We start from the raw sequence: 21267 nt of genomic DNA, 5'->3' as shown, positions 1-21267 counted from the left end.
CTTGTTTTATCCATGACATGAGGATAATGACAGCTATTTCTAGGGACTGTTGAGAAAAACAAATGAAATAACAAATGTGAAAGACTGTGCCCAGCACAGAGTGAGCCCTTCATGAACGTTTGTCCCCAGCCTCGTCCTCCATTCAGGGAGGAGGCGTCATCTAAGCATAAACAGTGGTGCACAGTGTCACAATGACTGACATTCTCATGCTTGACTCCCGAACAGCTGATTGAGGATAAACCTGCCGACCGTTGCGTGCTTTATGGTGCAAGAAGCCAATCAGGTTTTCTCCAAAACCTGTACATTGTTTCCATATATGGAAATTGTGTTTTCATATCATCTTTTCATCATTTGGATGTGAAAATCTGTGTTTTCAAGATGCAGTGGCCCTTGTGTTGCTGGTAGCTAGTCAGGGGGATGAGGTATAAACCTAAGAACATCGGGGCCTTCAAATGTTTTCCAAAACGCTCTATTCTGTAAGCTGGGTATTGGGTACATGTGTGCCCACTTTATTACTATTCTTTAAACTGTACATAAGTTTCCATAGACAGTTTTGTTTGTGTAATATATTTTACAGTTTAAAAGGGGGGTGTAGTCTTAATACTGGGAGACTGAAATCAAGGTCACAGGCATGGAAATCCCAATGGCATTTACTATGGATAACTCATAAATATTTTGTGTACTTGAAGTGATGAATTCTTTTGAGCCTCTGATGATATTTTAGAGGATTTACAGTTTAATAATTAGGAGTCCTTTTTTAAATACACCTCAAAAGTCTATTTCTGAATGACTGCAAATTTCAACAATGACCATCAATGTAATTCAAAGAGTCATGCATCCAAAGAGAAGGGCAAAACAGGCTAGAGGTCAAGAGACCTTGGTTCTAGCCCCAATTATATTCCTGACAGTGTGGCAGAGTTGCAAGTTAACCTGCAAAGTATTCAGTAAACACAGACTCCATGTCAGGTGGTACTTTGTCTAACACCCTCATCTGGGGTAACTGCAAAATATAGGCTATTTTATGAAGACAGGCTAAAAGCTGCCAAACTGATACTGCCCCCCTCTTCTTGTGCCTTCTCTCAGGACATTTTTTTTTTCTTTTGGTTGTGCCATGCGAGGCATGAGGGATCTTAGCTCCCCGACCAGGGATCGAACCCCTGCCCCTGCAGTGGAGGTGCAGAGTCTTAACCACTGGACCGCCAGGGAAGTCCCACTCAGGACGTTTTCTTACCTCCAGTTTCTGGTGTGCTTATGGTGGCAAATTAAAAAATAATTTAACTAATTATCTAATTTTAAAGATATTATTGTAATAATCGCAGTGATGATCTAAGGAGTAATCTGCAAAAGTAAACACAGCACTCACCAGTTTAACAGCCTTCCAGTTGTGTCGTGCTTTGGCATTTACAAATCACAGTCACAGACATTTGTACTGAGAAATCACACACACACACACACACACACACACACACACAGAGGAGGTGTCAGGAGACAAATGGGTAAGAACGTAGGAAGCAGATGGAAGGACTGTCTCATAAACAGACTGAGCACAGGCTTCATAAACATAAGTGACGTGAGGCACCCCCAAAATAGCAAAGAGTTCGATGAAGTTATCCAGAAGCATGCAATCAGAAAATCTAACAAACTACTCATCATCTTCAGGGTATCTGTGTGTCCTGTGCTTTAGAGGTCAGCATTGTTATTGTGGACTTTTTAATATATTTCATTTAAGGGGAAGCACCATAATCTTTGTAGAATTTAGAACCCTCAAAGGTTATTATAAGCTAACCCTGGAAGCAGAAATAGTCATGGAATAGAGGTTGGAAGCAATGCAAATAATTTTAGCCATCTGTCCTGCCTCGTGCTAAATATTTCACCATTTTTTGACCGATAACATGAAGTCTATGATCAGAAAGCAACGGGCTAGTCAGTTTACTCTAAATAACCCTGTGGTGTGGTTTATTTAATTATATAAGTGACACTAAATTATTTTTATAAGTACAAAAAATGGTTTTCCTCCTTAAATAAATAAATAATGACCTACCCTTCACAGTACTTAGTAATTTAACATGTCGAATGCCTTATCTAGCGAAACATAAATGTGAAATAAAGTTATGAAAACATTTACAATAAATGCCCAGGGGTGCACTGGAGCAACTTTTGGAGAAAATGAGGGAAATAAATGGTTAACTGCCAGCATACACATTCATGCTGGAGGACACAAAGAGGTTCACAGCAGTTGTTAAATTCATTTAGAGAAACTCACTTTATTTTTCCAACAGAGCTCTCACCAGCTAATCTGTATTACAACCTCCAGGAGTCAATATTCTCAGCAGGATCGAGATTCGGGCCACACTGATTCAGCTATTTAATCTTGCAAGAGAACGATATTTGGCAGGAAAAGACCCCACAGCACTGAGGGGACGTCCCAGAGGTTCGCTGTCAGCACAGACTGGGCCAAGAACACCGAAAGTGGAAACCAAATAGCACCAACTGATGTTTAGCAATTCATTTCAGTACCTCTCTACTCAAACACATACGTACACTCTACATACGTGTGCTAACGGACACATCACACGTTCATATATGGCTCTTCCAGATCCATGTATTTTGGACCAAGTCATGAAAATTTTTCAACTCAAAACTATCGCTACAAAGGTTGGGAGTAGGAAAGAGATGAAGAAAAATGGCCATAGTTTTACTTTCAAAACCCTTCAACTTCTTAAGCACTGAAAACCAAAATAGAGAGAACATGTATCTGAACTTTTAAATGCATGCAAATATTTATATGTTAATCTTTTTAGCCATCCTGAAATTAATAAGCCAATCGATACTCTTCTATAGATGAGCATTTTTTACATTTTATATATAATACTATGGTGTGATAAATTTTTAATGATAGTTTCCGGAAGCCCATACTGACAGGCAAACAGGGAATAAGGAAAACAAACACAGGACACAGGAAAACTGAAAAACAAAACTGATAGCACCTACTATACAAATGAACTGTATGAATCACTGTTCAAGAAAATGATTCAGTAAAATTCTCCAAAAACTATTTTAAAACAATGATGGCAAGGGTTCGATTTCTTTACCTCCCAAACCTGGTTAGTTATCCTTCTGATATTAACACAGTGTTTCCCTCTATCAAGCACTTATCACTGCGCTGCAATTATCTGCTCGCCTTTTATAGGGTAACCTACAGGCTCCATGAGGTTAAGGGTCATATCTATTTTATTTCTCATTAAATCCCCACCTCCTAGCAAAGTGCCTGGCACAGAGCAAACACTCAAAATGTTTGTTAAATCAGCAATTGTTGTCAAAAGTGGTTTCTTTTGAAAAAGAAATGGGGGGGGGCAGGCACAGATTTACAGGTACACATTTGAAATCTGCACATTTGAAAATATGATACTAATCTTCCAACAATCTTGCCTCAATCTACATTTCAGTGATGGTGTCTCTCTCTGCACTCTCACAGGTAGATGCTGGGTGTTCCTAACCTTACATTCATTCCTTTCTTCCTTTGCTCATTTCAATGCCATCTCCCTCATCTGTGACTTTACGTTGCATTAAGGCTCTCCTTCTCCATGAAAGCCTTTCCCAAACACTTCACGCATTCTAGTTTGGGCATAAATGCATGCAAAAAGTGGTTTCTCATTTTTTTCTGCAAGCTACAGGGGCTGGTGGAATGCGATGTCCACAGCAAATGTTTAATGTTTAACAAACATGCATATACACGTAAGGGAACAGTGAAGGCAACTTCTACTTCTATCTTATTACTTACAGTCAAAGCACTCTGTTCTGGAGGATTCAAACATGTACAAGAAATGCTGCTTGCCCTCAAAGACCTATAATAATTATACAACAAAAGTAAATATTTAAATCACTTTGTTTGGGGGAAATCAATTCTGTCTATCAAAAATAATAAGTGTTAAGAAGAACAGAATGATTATTTTTAGGTTTCTTTCTTTTATTCTTTCTTCTAAATCTATACCCTTTTTCACAGTTTGCTAATAAACACAGGCAAATTCTGACACTTTCATAATTCTAAGGAGGCAATGATACAAAAGCTTAATTCAATTAAAAGTTGGCTTTGTTACAGTTAATACAGCCACAAGAGGAAAAAATAAATCATAAATATGAGCAAACAAAAAAATGATAACTTCTTGCTTCTTGTTCTTGGAAAAGTCTGGGGGTACTTTACAAAAGCAATAGGTCCTTCAAACAGAAATTTGGAGCTATCCTTTTACAAGCATCATTGCACATGATTCTGTACAGAAAAGGAAAAGCCTACAAAGCAGTCTTGACAATGGGGAAAGAAAAGAAAGCTAGAATAGAAAGTATAAGCAAAAAATAAAGAAAAGCAATTTTCGTGACAATTCTTCTAGGAAAATGAAATGCAAATTAGAGAACATATCTGCATATGCTTGAAAAAGAAAAACATTCTTCTAACTTCCAGTCATGCAATTTTCTTTAATTGTCTAAACTTGGCTTGGGTCACCAATGGGTTTTAATTAAATCTCTGTATAATATCTCCCTTGACTCATGACCTCCTAATAAGTTAAAATGACGTTTGACTATTACACCTATTAACTGAAAAAACAACAGGTTTTAAACCTACCTCCAGAAATCCATTGAAATGATAATTATGTGGCATAATTATTAATGATAGTCACATGTGGGGACTCCACAAATATATCTGTAAGATTCCTGTGTTTTCTTCAACATTTAGTATGTGCTCACTGTAGATACGTCCCAAGAGGTATAATAAAATCTGGAAGAAAATTCAGATACCTTTTAAGTTTTAAATCTGTATAATGTACTGGAAATTGAGACTTTTTTTTAAAAAAGCTAGTCTTTATTAGACTTGCCCTGTGGCATGGGAACATTTCTTTTCTATTGTCACACCTCTGCCCTCTTTTTTCTTCATATCCACCCAGGTCAAACTGCCAGCACAGGACACATGAAATCTATATTCTGAGCTACGTAATTCAACTGAGGCCTGGAGAACTTAAAAATATAATTACTCCTGTGAGTTACCTTTATTTCCATAAGTGACCATCGCTCAAAACCACAAATAAAAAGAGGCCTGGAAGGGCCAATTGGCCCTAATCCTTAATTAAGGATTGGAAAGAGGAACTAGACATTTTTTTAAAGATTGTTCGGTTTGAAAATAGGAAAAAATTTAAAAACTGAATGTACAAGTTTTCCTGGAATAGCAACAGGTGATATCATCTACCTCCACTAAAGACAATGGCTTATGATAGTAGCTTATGTATCTAAGCATATCTAAAACATATGTTACTTATCTCGAAATTATCCTGTGACTTATGTAGATCATTTCTCATAATGCCCAGTTATGGACGGAATTGTGCCCCACCCCCAAATTCATATCTTAAAGCCCTAATCCCCAATGTGACTGTATTTGAGATGGGGACCTTTAAGAAAGTAATTAAGGTTAAATGAGGCCATATGGGTGGGGTCCTGATCCAATTCAACTGATGTCCTTACAAGAAGAGGAAGAGACACCAGAAGTCTCCTTCTCTCGTGCACATGCACTGAGGAAAGGAAAGCAGCCATCAGCAAATGAGAAAGAGAGCTCTCACCAGAACCCAACCCAGATGGACCTTGACCTGGAACTTCCAGCCTCTAGAATTGTGAGTAAATAAATGTCTGCTGTTTAAGCCACACAGCCCATGATATTTTTTGTTATGGCTGCCCAAACAGACTACTGCAAGCCCTATTTTTTTCAGGTACTTACTCATCAAAAAGAATTCCCTGGCTATGACATTTTAAAACAGGGGCAGTCCTTGCATTTCTAATATGATGAAATTCTTCAATGCCACATTAGAAACCAAATGGTCTTGCTTTACTTAGAGAATACTACTATAATCTTTGGATGAAACTACAGAAATCACTGAATATTTAAGTAAAAATAGGAGAAAGTGAAAAATAGATGTTTATCAAGCAGCACAAAAGGAAAAACATAACCAAATCAAAGCAATCTTAAAAGCTAAGAACGTTCTTTCAAAAAGAAGCTTAAAGAGACTGTGCAAAATTAGTCAATATTTTAAATATTATTATATTCATTTATTCAACACACATTTATGGAGCACCTGCTATGTGTCAAGCACTATTCTAGGCATTAGCAATTTTGTGTTGAAAGGATAGATTAGTTCCCTACCCAACTGTGGCACATATCCTAGGAAAAGTTTAATTTGCCTAGACTGAGAAGTAGATGTGAAACAGGAGGGAAGGGGGCAGGGCACAACCTTTAAAAGAATGATATAGCCATTGGAAAGGACAAAAACTGGTTAGAACCAACTAGGTCCAAGATGGCAGAAGATTCGACTTGCAGTGGACCTTGAGCCTCATTATACACTCATTGTAATACATTAGCGTATGCTAAATGACACACCCACCAGCACCATGACGGTTCTGAGGCTGACCATAAAAGGCCAAAAAGTAGGCAGTGAACCAATTCCTGGAAATCTCTGCCCATTCCCCCAAACAGTTGGAATAATCCTCCCACCTGTTAGCCTATGAAATTACCCAGCCCATAAAAACTAACCACCCCATATTTCGGGGCCTCTTGGCTTCTGAGATGGCCCACCCTCTGTCTGTGGAGTGTGTGCTTCTCCCAAGGTCACTCTAGCCTTTTGAGATGGACCACATTCTGTCTATGGAATGCATATCTCTCTAAATAAATCCACTTCTTACCTATCACTTTGCCTCTCACTAAATCTTTTCTGCAATAGGACATAAAGAACCTGAGCTTCATTATGTCCTGAGACCAGGTGTGTGATCTCAATTAGAAGGCAGTGGGTTCAAGTCCCAATCTGGGTTTTGGCTGAGTTCAAGTCCTGGCCTGTCAGTGTTAAGTCCCAATCTGAGTTGTGTGGTTTCAGATGGAAAGGCAGACTCTTTCGTAAAAGAAAAAAAAAAAGAAGAAATGGAGAAAATAGAGAAAATGACACCCTTAAAGGAATTCAGTCCTTTACTGAACAAGTATATTTAGGTAACTACTTTGTGCTAGAAAATGATGGAATGGAGGAAAGATCTGGGAGTTTTAAGGAAGAAAATCCATGTGATATCTACACAGATCTTAAAAGAGATGTTTGATTAAAATCAATATAGAAAGGTTAGAACTCCTGTAATAATCTCTATTACAAGACAAAATTCACACAATGCTAGAAGGAGTCACTCCTCAAAGTCTCAAAATGGGTATGTTAATCACTGGTAGTCCTGGGTAAGCCGTCCCAGAGCCCGCAGCCTTGGGCAGAGTGAGAAACCAAGGGAAGATCTGTTGGCACAAGAAGTCAATTCATTTGTTTATCAAACTTGGCTCCACGCTAGGCCCTGGGGCTAAAGAGAAAAAGACACAGCCCAATCTTCATAGAGTTCAGTCCAGGAGGAAGATAGTTCATAATGCAACTCTAGAACCACAATGCCAGGGAGGCGAGAGTAAGAGCAAGGTCATGGGAGAAAAGACAACCCCTGAGCTGAGTGTGGCTAGGCGGCGGGTACAATCAGCCTTCTAGACAGACATTTGAAGTGGATCGGGTTCAGGGTCCAAGAGGGACCCCAGGCTGGAGATCTCAGCTGGCACTAAACCAGGGACAGCCTCATTCCATGCTAAAGGTTTTACACTTTAACCCAAAGGCCATGGGGAGACACTGACAGATTTTAAGGAAGAGAGTGACAAGATCAGATGTGCACTTTAGGAACCTTGAAAGAAACCACAAGGAGAACAGCTTACGAGGGAGCAGAGGCAGTAGAATGACAGCTGAGAACAGTCAAAAGACCATTCCCACAACCCAAGCAAGGGATAGGGAGGGCTAAGTTAAGGATGTGACAAGAAAGGTAAAGTGCAAAGCATCATTCTTGGTGATACAAAACATAAACTGAAGAAGACATGGATAATCTTCATCTTCACAAAGTTAGAGAGGTAAAACACATACCACATGAAATGTTAATTAAAACCAAACTGTGGAATGCAATGTGTGAAGTCGGTGCTACAGGTAACAGTGCTGTCGTCAAAGTACTGTCATGATTCAGAGATTAGAAAGATCGCTTTTCCTGGGGTCTGAGTGCGTGCCTGGGATCAGGGGGTGGGAATGTAATTAACAGATAGTGTGAAATTGTTCCAGACCAGAGGAGAGACGCATGAAAAGCCCAGAACAGAGTAAATAGCCAGGCCTAAAAGAAATGGAAGAATAGTGTTGAAGGACAGTGAAAGATAAGGTGAAAAATAATTTAGGAGCAGATTGTAGAGGGTCCTTAGAGTCAGAAATTAAGGAGTTTAGGAGATTAGACTTTATCCTACTCAAAGGGGAGGTCCAAGGGAAGTTTTTTAGTGGGTTATAATTAGGGTCATGATGAAAAAGGTATTTTGAGTCCTCTGGTGACAGTGTTTAAGATACAATGGGAGGAGCAGAAGCAGCCTGAAAGGAGACAGGGCCAATTAGGAGACCCCTGTAAGAACTCAGGCGGGATAAGGGCCTGAACACAGCAGGACAGAAAAGAAAGGAGTGGGCGGGGAAAAGGGATTTCACAAAAGAAGGACCTTCAGAAATTGTTTGCTGAATCCTTAATCTCTGTTTCCAAAAAGAAGTCATATGTGTTAATTCTTTTATTATGGGGGCCTTTCCCAAACCTCCTCTTTAGACAATGCCATTTTTCAATGAAAACTCTTGTACTTGCCATGCACAAGTAATTCCTGGTGTGGGATGTATTTGTTTCTTTAAGTGACTGTGGCTAAAATATTGAGGATAAAAAGAAGAGATCAACCTTTGATGTTCTGCCCTAGGTGGAAAAATAAAGCAAAACCAGGTGTAAGGGAAACCACGGATTTAGACAAGAAAGGACGAAGAGGTAATTTTCCGTACATTTTTCTCATGAATACTTTTATAAGTATTCCTCATAGAAATACTTTCCCTAAGGAGAGGTCGTTCAGAGGATCTAATCAGACTGGGTATGTCAAAGTGTTTTGAAACGAATAAACCATTCATACATGTGGTAGGTATTATAAGGAAAATACATGTTATTGCCCTATCACTTTCTTTGACATATTCGATCTCTGCTTTAAAGATAATGCTACTGACCCACTATTACTCAGCAATGCATCGGAGTTACTGGTTGAGATAAGGTGGGGATAAAGCATAGGTCATTAAGGTAACACATAAATTCACTCTGTGAAAATACTAGATTTCAAGGGCTTAAACCGAAACCACTGACCTCATCACTAATCACCTATGTTAACCAGCCCAGTTATGAGTTATAACAAACTGTCTGTTATAACAGAAATCACCATTCTCCTTTCAAACTACTTGGTGTACTAGATTTCACTACTCAAAATCAGAAGATTCCATACCAGTTTTTCATTAGTTATAAAACAGTTATGCTTCTTGTATGAGGAACAAAATTAACAATCTATTTCAACATGGAATGGTGTTTACGTTTCCCACCTTTAAAAAAAAAATCTTATTTTATGTTTGCTCAATATAAAAAAAAAAGAAAGAAAAACTCTATGTCAGTTGTTCAGGTTCATATAAGACCCAATTGCCTCATACACTATAATTTTGCTACCAGTTTACAATTAGCATGCATTTTTCATGCATGAGTTGACCCAATTACATAACAAATTTTGCCTTTGGGGATTTCTCCTGACTGCTTGTCTTCTGTCCACCATACAACTCAATTTCACACCATCAGCAGCTTGAACATGGCCACAGTCAGTCTCTGTCAAAATGATTTATTTAAATTACAAACAGAGACCAGATCCCCAGATAATCAACCCTACCCTCATGCTCACCCTTACACTCAACATAACTTTGAATCAAATCTTTTAATAGTCCATAGACACTGCTATTCAATTATTAGGCCATGTTTACCTCCAATAATCTAATATTTTTGAAGCTAACTCACAAAATCTCAGGGAACTAAATCAGCAGTATCCATGTGAGCTTATTAATGGGCACATAATTTATTTTGCATTCTAAGAAGTCAATGAAAAATTATGTAGCTGTCTCAAAAAAACTAAAAATAATTACATTTCAATATCAAATTACAGAGAGACTCTTTTCTATAATGTTAAAAAAAAAAAAAAAAAGGCTTCAACCTGAACTTTTCGTGTAAAGCAAGCAAGCATTTCTGGGTATGCTAAATGTGAAAATGGCAGTGAAAAGAGGTATTTGGGAAACAGGAGAGATAACCATAAGGATAGATACTTACAGGGTAAGGGACAGAATACAGAGCAGATGAAAATACTATTGTCTGTATTGTCTGTGGGCCAGTGATCTAAGGAAAGGGAGTTCTAAAGACTCCCATTGCAGCCAACACACACAGGCACATATGCATGTATACATATACATACGCACAAGTATTTCCTGTGAGTCAAGGCACAAATCTTCACGAATCACGTAATGGTAAACTTACCATTTCAGTCACTCTGTAAAATACAAGATTTTGTCATCTGGGTTTTTTTTTTTTTCCTTCCCCTTCATACAATATTTCTCCACCACCTGAAATAAATTAGAAAATAAACATCTAGATTTTATCTACAGTACAAAGATTGTCAAAGTCTCTCGGGGTTGAACTTCATCATTTTATTTCACAATTTATCCACAGACTGTCTCAGCTAATTGAAAATACAGCTTATATTAGTGTGTAAACAGACAGAATGAAACACATCAATAATCTTCTTCAGGCTGGACTGAGTCCCTTAGATGTCTGGTGGTGGTTCTGCCTTGCTATCCTGCTGCAGATTCCCTGAATGTACTGATTATAAACTTGAAGGTGGTAACCACATGAATTAGAAACAGCCTTTACAATTACCCACACAAGCTAGAGCTATAAGGACAACGGAGAAAAGGCTTTTTTTAATGTTCAAATGCACAGGAATTCCTCAATTCACATTTGTATGTTGTCCTTTAAGAACATTTTCCTAAAATATCAGTAAGTAATGAGGGTGTACTAGGACATTTCTGCCATTTCTGAATTTATGACCTAGAATGTATGACCTAGGGAGGTGGGGTAAGCAATCAGACATCTTCTGGAATTTCATGGAAAATTTTTTTCTTTATTTTGGGAACCAGTTCTTTTTCTTTCCAACCATTCTGTAAACTGTGAAATCCTGCCTCTTTTCTTATCCTTTCTGCAGCTATACTAAGAGAGTAATATAGCAGAAGAATTTTAAATTGCAGCATTTAATAAATCTCCAGGTTCAATATGTTGGCATTATAGACTCCAAAAGAAAGAAGTTAAGGCTAAACCTGCTCTCACCCTTTTCATTACACACAATTTCAAATTTACAGCTGTATTTCATCCCACACCTCAGTAACATATGCAGACTGAGTAGGCATTTCCAAATGATTTCAAATCTTTGACAAATGAATATGAGAGCGTCTGGAAAATTTTCATAACACTGACACAGACACAAGCAATCAAAAATGCCCATTCATCCGTAACATATTACCCAAAACACCTAGGAGTTGTCATTAAATCCACTGTTTTATGTCTTTATATTTTCCTTAGTCCGAAAGGTATTAAAGGCAGCTTAGAAGGATCCAGACAATATTCAAAGATAAACTAAAAACAAGTAAAAAAAATGAAGCAAATGGAAAAATAAAGATCGCAAAGACCCTGACTTAGTTAACCCACCTACATCAACCCATATTAAACCTGGAGCTCAAATCTCATATCCCTGTGATTCTCAGGATAAGCCCACTCCATCCCAGCATCTCCAGCAGGAAGACGCTGGTGTCTCTTCAGTCTGACCTTCTTCCTCCCAAAACAGACACAATCTAGGCCACTGTTGAAAATATCTGTCTGGATCTGGCCAATATATTTCAGTGTTTGGGTTTATCTGAAAGCAATGCGGAAAACTAGACTAGCCAGAGTACCACTTTTCAGATTAACCCAAGTTTCTCATAGAAAAAAGATCCTTGAGTAATATGGAAAACCTGTGAGGTCACAGGAAAATTCATGAAGTTGTAGCCTTACAAATGAATAATAAACTCACTAGACCTCAGAATATTTAACAGCTTCTTTTCTTCAAGAGTAAATCCCTAACTCCTTGTGCACTGTTGGTAGGATCGTAAACTGGTGCAGCCACTATGAAAAACAGTATAGAGGTTCCTCAAAAAATTAAAAATAGAACTACCATATTATCCAACAATTCCACTTCTGGGAATACATCCAAAGGAAACAAAAATACTATCTCAAAAAGATACCCGCACTCCCATGCTCATTGCAGCATTATTCACAATAGTGAAGACATGGAAACAACCTAAGTATCCATCAATGGATAAGTGGATAAAGAAGTTTTGAGATATATGTATGTATGTGTATACACACACACACACACACACACACACACACACAATGGAATATTATTCAACCATAAAAAACAAGAAAATCCTACCACTTCAACAATATTGATGGACCTTGAAGGCATTATGCTAAGTGAAATAAGTCAGAGAGACTTATTGACAAATACTGTATGATCTCACTTATTTGCGTAATCTAAAAAACAAAGAAACAAAAAAAACACACACCAAACTCATAGGAAAAAAGATCAGTTTTGTGGTTACCAGAGGGGTGGAGAGAGGGAGAACTGGAGGAAGGTGGTCAAAAGGTACAAACTTCCAGTTATAAGATAAATAAGTATTAGGAATGTAACATACAACATGATGATTATACGTACAACTGCTCTATGATATATAGGAAACTTGTTAAGAGAGTAGATCCTAAGAATTCTCATCACAAAAAGAATTTTTTTTCTTTTTATTGTATCTATATGAGAAGATGGATGTTAGCTTAACCTACTGTGGTAACCATTTCACAAAATATGTAAATCAAACCATCACGCTGCACACCTTAAACTTATACAGTGATGTATGTCAATTATTTCTCAGTAAAACTGTTAAGAATGAATCCCTAACAGTAATATTATGAAATCTATATTTTCTTACTGCTATCCAAATAGTAATATGCCTCATCACAGCTAAAAGAACTACTTATAAGAATGCTATGGTTGCTAACATCAAGAAAGTTGCACAAATTTTTTTTTTAAAAGATGTTATCTAATTTAAATACTTCTAAAAATCAGCACTGTCTATATTACAGGCTTAATCTAAATAGTATTTTGCACATACTGCTATGTATATGATAAATATAGATTTATACGTACCTGGGTTATAATGGTTTTTTGCATAATTAAGAATGGATCTGCAAACAGCCTCTGGTATTGAATAAAATGTATATTCCTGCTAATGATAAAGGTTGGTGAAATGATCAGTTCTTCTCTTATTAAATATGAATAATGACTTAATTTGAATATAAATTAAAAGGCTTACCTTTGAATCAACTGCAATCCTTACGTTAGCTGTCATGTAGATGTCTTAAGTAGAAATGTTTAGTTCTTTTTGAAATAAATTTGTGATAGTTGAAGATTTATGATGTAACTTTGTTTTATGCAGCATTATTTTTACTTTTTTAAAAAGGTTCTCCAAAAGTAATCCAAAAAAAGAAACATTACTGAATGTAACTGCCAGTGGGACATATCTCTAATTTGTATTTTAAAAAACAAAAATAGGGTTTTGATTTAAGGAAAGAATGAAGGGGAAGAAAGACGATGGACACAATCTTCAGTATTAATGATTGGTGGGGTTGTTAGGATGGGGTAGAAAAACTAAGGGACAAAAGCCATGAATCCTTAAAATTCAACCCTTTCTCTTCAAACAAAAAAGTCCTTACTGAAATAAAATGTCCATTTAAAGAGCAAACAATGGATAAACCTTAGGGAATATGGCAAAACAAAGTGTCTGCTCTGCCTCCTCTCACTCCCTAAATAAATTTTTAAAATACTGAATAATTCTGTTTTTGAACTTTTGACACATAAAATTCTTTCTCAGGTTATAGCCTATGATTCTATCTGCAAATTGTTACTATATATATGTATATTATGATGATGGCCAAATACCAGTGAGTTTAAAACAATCTGCTAATTAAAAATTTCCTAGAAATTAATGCCACATAACTTAAAACATCTCGACACACAAATTTTGGTGATTGTACAAGTGACACACAAAATAGACTTCTCGTGAAAAATGGTAGGCCTCTTGCATATTTGCTCATACTTTTATATCACGTCCACAGTTGTTGACTTTCATTCATATTTCCTCTTGAATACCTAACACTGAGTTAATTTTTTTCTGGAAAAAAATTCATTTTGACGCACTTCATATAATACTTTAGAAGAAACATAATTACCACTTTTAATAAGTACTCGGTTAACAATTTTGGTCCCTAATGTTTTGAACTTCTGCTAGTCTCAATTTTCTTTTTCAAGAAAACGCTATTACTGAACAAGACGCAGCTTTCAAATCCAAAGCAACTTCATAGGTAAATGTTTATTTCAAAAATTAGATGTAATATGCTATTTCAACAAATATCTAATTTAAAATATGAAATCTTAAATATACACAATTAGCAAATATGAGATTTCTCCAGATAGCTAACCTTATATGTATACTATTCCAGTGCAAAAAATTAACTGATGGCTTTAATATTTACTTATACAAGTCCTATTTTGGAAAAATTCAAAAGCTGAGAATCATTCAAAAAGAAATAAGATGGTAAATTACAATAATGTCTTTTAATAGCAATATTATTATTTCTAAATACACAATTTATTTAATTAAATTGATTTACTAAATAAATCAATTTACTAGATAAATCAGTTTAATAAATAAATTAAAAGTGTATTCAGAAATATACAGGCATACCTCAGAGATATTGCATGTTCAGTTCCAGAACAGCTCAATAAAGCAAATATCACAATAAAGCAAGTCCCATGAATTTTTTGGTTTCCCAGTGCATATAAAAGTTATGTTTATACTATACTGTCGTCTATTAAGTGTGCGATAACATTATGTCTAAAAAAATGTACTAACCTTAATTTAAAAATACGTTATTGCTAAAAAATGCTAACCATAATCTGACAACACAGGGTTGCCACAAACCTTCTATTTGTAAAAAACACATTATCTGTGAAGTGTAATAAAGCAAAGCATGATAAAATGAGGTATGCCTGTAGTCACTGCTATTAAAGTGTTAGGCTCTTGATAACCGTGATGAAATCAAAGGGAAGGAGTTTAAAAGGTGAACTTGGCATATTTTCTGAGGACACCGAGTACTGCTTGCATCCCATAGCAATAAGAACACTTCCAAGTTGCCCAATTTCACTTTCTCACCATAAATACAAGTTAGGGTATTACATCACTGAACAAAAGGTCACCTACATTACTGATTTGTTCCTGAGTCCTCTTCAGCCTCTGTAGTTCAGGAGTGTCTGTAACAATGCTGAAGCCCCTTCCTTTGCTTTCTTCAAAATCTCTTTTGTACTTGACCTAACAGAAATAGAAGTGAAAGAAAGAAAGGAAGAAAAAGAAAAGTAAGCAAAAGAATCACAAATCCCACTCAGGATAGACGGGGGCCATATAAGCTGCTAAAACTGGAAGCAGAGTCTCCAGGAACAGCTCTATTAGCAGGTGGCACACAGGTGGCATAGCTAGACTGCTTGGTGTGTGTTCCAGCAACCACTGTGTGACCTTAGGCAAGTTACTCAACCACTCTGTGCCTCGGTGGTCTCATCTGTAAAATGGTGGTAATAACAACAGTAATAGTATTTAAATAATGCTACTTAGTAGGTTGAAAGATAAGATCAAATGTCTTAATTCACATACCTAGCCCACAAGAAGCAAGCAAGTACTCCATAATAGTTATTATTATCATCATTAATAGTTATACTAAAACTGACAAAAATGTGGAAAAAGAAAGTTAAATCTGCTCCCATGGCTTGTCTTGTCAGTGACAAGGCATCATTTTGAGCCTGGACAGCACTATGGAGGAGGCAGACATACAACACTATCAACAGCAGCCCTGTCCTAACAAAGTTTTCATTCTATTTCATAAGGCAAAGCATATGGATATGATTATACAATGTTGTACTGCCAAATGTTGACTAGGTAAATGCTTACAAAAATATTTATAAAACAGGCCACACCTAGAGATTAAAAGGCTTCAAGCGCATGCCCTTGGCATACTGTGTGAGGTACCTAAGTTTTTTTCGGTATTTAAACATATTTCTTTTCTAATTACAACCCAGTGAGGCTGAATTTTACAGTTTCCTCAGGGGATTGGAATAGCTAGTGCTTAATCTTACTAGGGCCCCAACTCCTATTATTAGCATAATGACAATAACTGTCACACCAGTTAAATATCCTGCTTGTTAATGACTGAGATGGTTACATCACTTGGACTGTTCTTATTTCTTTAAAAGCCTAGATATCAAGACATATGGAAACATATTTTTGATAACTCATATAATCCCCATTTTCACATTCATAATTATCAGCTTCAAATTAAAACTTAAATTAATAACTAACATTTAGGGTAGCTAATAAAAATGATTCTGTAAATGCTACTTTCTATATAAATTTGAAAAGTCTCCTTAACTGAGCATGGAATGACTGTTTTTGTTGAGTTGTGTTTGTATTTAAATACTTGATTCTCTCAGGCATTACTGTCCGTGAGGCTACTGGAAGATTTCCTTTTACCTGAAGAGCTTAAAAAAAAAAAAACTCAGATGACAATAAATAAAAAGAAACAGATACTCTCATCACTTTTAGCCTAAGAATATCTAATTTTCCCTCCACGTTTCGTTTAAATGTATAAAAGTACTAAAACCCTTACTTTATTTCCATAAGTAAAAGGTCAAATAAACCACATTATTTTTCTTCTACGGAAAATGCTGAATGAGATTAGCCTTCTAACTCTCAATCTCCCAGCATGTGTGAAGATACACACCAGTACATTCTCAGTGTTTTATGCCTAACTAAGCAGGGAAGACATTTAGCTTTCCTTGAAGTAAGCACTAAGGTGCAGAGCAGTAAAATAATAAAAGTAAGAAAGATGGCAAGGTTATAATAGCAACAGGAATGAAGAAATAAGAAGAAAAATCTATAAGCCAAGTTCTAATATCCTTAACACCAATTTCAGAGAAGACACAATCACATATTCTTTTTGTGATTAGCCTGGGTTTTTTTTTTAAGGGCAATTTCCAAAGAAAGAACTGAAAAGAAAAACCAGTAAATTTCGGAATCGTAACTTTTGAGTTAATTACCATTTAAGTGTCCTTTCCGCATTCACAAGACACATAAGAAGCATCTGATTTGGGCTTGCCACATGAAGTGACTAGTTTTGAAGAGTATACAATTACTTCCATAACTGGTTTGCAGAGTTCTAGAAGATGTTTAATCCTTTTTTAATGGGGTGATCCACAACCAAGCCTCATATACACTTAGCATCAATTCAAGCACCAATCCACCCAGTAAATCTTTACTGCACACAGGGAGCCTTGGAGCCCTTAGTCAGTCCCTCTCTTTTCCGTACTCCCAGCCACTTACATCCTATCTCTCTACTTAGGTCTAATTTTAAATGTTATATCTGATGGTTTGCCAGGTATGCATAGTCTGATTCTGAGAGATAAGTGGATATAAAAATAAAAAGAGCTCAAAGGTCAGAGGGAGGTAAGAGGATTCCTCTCTTCAGTCTCATGTGTCTCCTCTGCCCTCACAACGTGACCCCATCCAGCCAGTGAGAGCGCTGCACCCTGGGCCCAGGAATCGGCCCACACACAGAATCTGGTGTGTGTCTGTGCTCTTTCTCCACGGTCTGGCTAGTTTAGCAAGCTGTAAAACTGAAGCTGCTGGCCATAATTTGGCCACTACCCAATGATGATGAAGCCAACACAGAGGCAAGCAAAGCAAGAGATCATGAGAGACTCCTGACAATATCATTCGAGCACCTGGATCTAACTCTTCCTAAAGCCAGAACCACCAGGCTTACCAGTTAAGTGAGCTAATATCTCTCCTTTCAATAACCAAAAGAATTCTGATTAATACACCACCCCTAACATGCCTACAACGTATACACATGTACAGTGAGGTTCCCAGAATTATTAACATGTGAATTTCTCCTCGTTTACTTCTACACTCTGGTTCTATTTGTGACACAAGATTTATGAGTTTATAAAAATAGGGGATTGTATCAGGGAAAAAGCATTGCTTTAGCGGACAAGAGCCTAGATTTCACATCCTATCCCTGTCACTTACCAGTCACCTCACAGGTCTCCTAGCTTCTCTGAGCCAAAGTTTCCTCATTTCTAACTAGGGATTCTGATAAATCCTTAACTAATAAGGCTGTAGGGACTAAATGAAATAAATCACAGGGAAGAACTTTAGAAGGTATAAGGTATTGTGCAAATGCCCAGCATTATCATCATAGTACTGGTTTTGCTTGCCTTGAAAGGGTTACCCAGTGTCTGTCACAGGACATCAAAAAGAACAGTCCTATAACAATCAGACAAATCATGGTTAACAAAGCAAAATATATCATATTAAGAATCAGCTATTAGTTTACATTTACTAATTCTACTAAAGTTATTCTAGAATAGATACTTATTTTTTGTTGGATTTGTGTGAATGATCAGACCCCTACAAAACATCTTGGATGTGTCATCCGGTGACCACACAGGTGGAGATGAATCCTGACCCCCATCTGTGCAGGTGCTGGGCAACAATCTGTCTCCACCAAAAGGCGCACCGCAGGCAGTGCAAATCTGTAAGAACTGTGTGAAGAGTACTCTCGACCGGCTACTCGGGGTTCCTTGTACCTGACACAGTGTTTCCTAACCTCAGCTCACGGGAAGCATAATGCATTTATTCATTAAAGCTCAGCGCCAGTGGTCCTGCTCTGTGAGCTGGACTGGCCTCCCCCCAACCCGTCCCAAGCCTCACAGCTTACACCTACCTATTAGAGCAGTTATCACCTTGAACTGCAATTACAATGGAGTCAGTCTCCTACTCTAGAACACGTGGAACTCAGGGACAAGGGCAAAGTCTTGTGCTTTGCAATCCAAGAACGTAGCATAGCACTTGGCCCATGTGAGTTGATTGAAAAATGATTAAGAAAGGGAAGATGGGAGGGAGCAGGGGAGAGAGAAAGAAGGGGAGTAGAAGCAAGACAACAGAAGTGTGGCCCAGACCCAGAGGTAAGAGAGGAACCTCATATTCAGGGACTGAAAATGGCTCCATTTGGCTGAAGAAGGGGGAAGAGCTGGGAGATTAAGCTAAGAAACAGAGATCTAGATCAGATTTGGAAAGAAATTGCTAGCCATAGAGCTTATCTTAGTCCATTTGGGTGGATATAACAAAAAAGCCATTGAGGGCTTCCCTGGTGGCGCAGTGGTTGAGAATCTGCCTGCCAATGCAGGGGACACGGGTTCGAGCCTTGGTCTGGGAAGATCCCACATGCCGCGGAGCAACTGGGCCCGTGAGCCACAACTACTGAGCCTGCGCATCTGGAACCTGTGCTCCGCAACAAGAGAGGCCGCGATAGTGAGAGGCCCGAGGCCCGCGCACCGCGATGAAGAGTGGCCCCCGCTCGCCACAAGTAGAGAAAGCCCTCGCACAGAAACGAAGACCCAACACAGCCATAAATAAATAAATAAATAAAATTTTAAAAGCCATTGACCGGGTGGCTTATAAACAACAAAAATTTATTTCTCACAGTTCTAGAGTCTGAAAAATCCAAGATCAAGGTGCAAGCAGATTCGGTGTCTGGTGAGAGCCTGCTTCCTGGTTCACAGATGGCCATCTTCTCACTGTAACCTCGCATGGAGTAAGGGATGACGGAGCTCTCTGGGGTCTCTTCTATTAGGGCACGAATCCCATTTATGAGGGCTCCACCCTCATGACCAAATTACCTCCCAAAGGCCCCACCTCCTAATATCATCACATTGGGGATTAGGTTTAAACATATGAACTTTGGGAGGATACAAACATTCAGTCCATCGCAGTGCTCTTATATATTAACATTAACTCAACAAGTATTCACTGAGCCTCATATAAGCTGCTCTTAGAAACTCCTGCTCTGTCCCCACTAAAAATGCCTTTTCTTCCCTATGCTTCAGCATTGGCTATAAAATTATCACCTCTGGTCTCCTGTCCTCTATCCTGTTAAAAAGTATTTTATGATGATTCTACAAATAACAATGGCAAATTATTCTAGGAATGTCATTCTTTGGAATCTCCTCAAATATTCACCTATTTAATTCTTTGCTCATTCAACAAATACTTATTGAGCACCTACTATGAGCAAAGTACTGTTCCAGAGGTGGGAACAATGCAGCAAAGAAAACAGTCAATGATCCCTGCCTCATGGAGTTTACATTACAGCGGGAGAGAAAGAAAAGATGTGAAACTTATATAAGTTGAATAAATGGTATGTCAGTGGGGGCTAAGAGAAAAATAAAGCAAGAAGTGAGATGAGAAGGGTCAGGAATGCTGCCCTTTTAGATAGGGTGATCAGGGAAGGCCTCAGTGACAAAGTGACCTTGAAGTAAGACCAGAAGGAGGTGAGGGCTATAAGCAGAGCAGCAACACACTGGACTTCTGGTTTAACAGGCTCTTTCTGGCCACTGTATTAACCCACTGGAGTGAGTGAAACAGAAGCAGGAGACCAGTAAGAGGGCAGGCAATTTTGGTCCTCCCCCCTGCAGTTGTCCACTATTAGAGAACATCCCAGGACCACAGAAGACAGAGAGTTCTTGGGCCCAGCCTGAGACCCTGGCCTCCTCAGGAGACCCAGCCAGGTGATCTGCATCTCCTGTCAGAAAAAGGCAGAAAGGACACAGAAGGAGGGAGCAGAGAATCAAGACACAACTGTGAGTTCAGAAAGAGGACATGCTGTACCTGGAAGGTAATGCAGTCTCAGTTTCCTGTAGGCTTATCCCTTCAAAACTAAATCAAGGCATTTTGAAAATGCATTCTTAAACTCAAATGCAAGAAATATACACAATGGGCAATTTGTATTTTTCTTCAGAAGTAACTTAATATATTTCCAATACTGAATGCTACCTAATATTGATATACTACATACACATGTAAATGCATGTGTACACACACATACATACACATATTTATCTTCCTGTATTATAGATTAGAACCCTAAATCAAGAATCAAAAGACCTGAATTTAAACCCTAATTCTGTCCTGTGATCTTAATTTGTTCAATTTCTCTAACACTCCTGATCCTCTGTTATAAAATGGAAAAAGAAAAAAAAAGCAATATGCTACACAATGTTTGGAGGGTTAACATAAATAACATGGGAACATCAAGCAGCAACATGCCCTTACTAGGTCA

General features: G+C 37.8%; 1 protein-coding gene across 4 annotated transcripts in view; it reads right to left on the bottom strand.

Annotated features, from left to right (window-relative positions):
- NEBL (nebulette) overlaps positions 1-21267 on the bottom strand; it is a 337194-nt gene that overhangs the window by 147147 nt on the left and 168780 nt on the right. For 2 of the 4 annotated variants that reach the window (XM_059911292.1, XM_059911270.1), the window contains exons 1-2: positions 4619-4762; positions 3782-3845 (exon numbers count right to left, since the gene is read on the bottom strand). Coding sequence is in view for 2 of the 4 variants with exons in the window: in XM_059911283.1 (XP_059767266.1) it covers positions 15303-15410 (108 nt within the window). In the remaining 2 variants the exon portion in view is untranslated. Of the gene's footprint in view, positions 1-3781; positions 3846-4618; positions 4763-15302; positions 15411-21267 lie in introns of those variants that run through there. The other 2 variants (XM_059911283.1, XM_059911277.1) reach the window with 1 other exon arrangement.

The sequence above is a fragment of the Balaenoptera ricei genome, chromosome 2 (assembly GCF_028023285.1).
Source record: "Balaenoptera ricei isolate mBalRic1 chromosome 2, mBalRic1.hap2, whole genome shotgun sequence".
NCBI classification, from domain to species: Eukaryota; Metazoa; Chordata; class Mammalia; order Artiodactyla; family Balaenopteridae; genus Balaenoptera; species Balaenoptera ricei.
The sequence above is the reverse complement of the archived record's forward strand: the minus strand, read 5'-3'. Positions and strand labels throughout refer to the sequence as shown.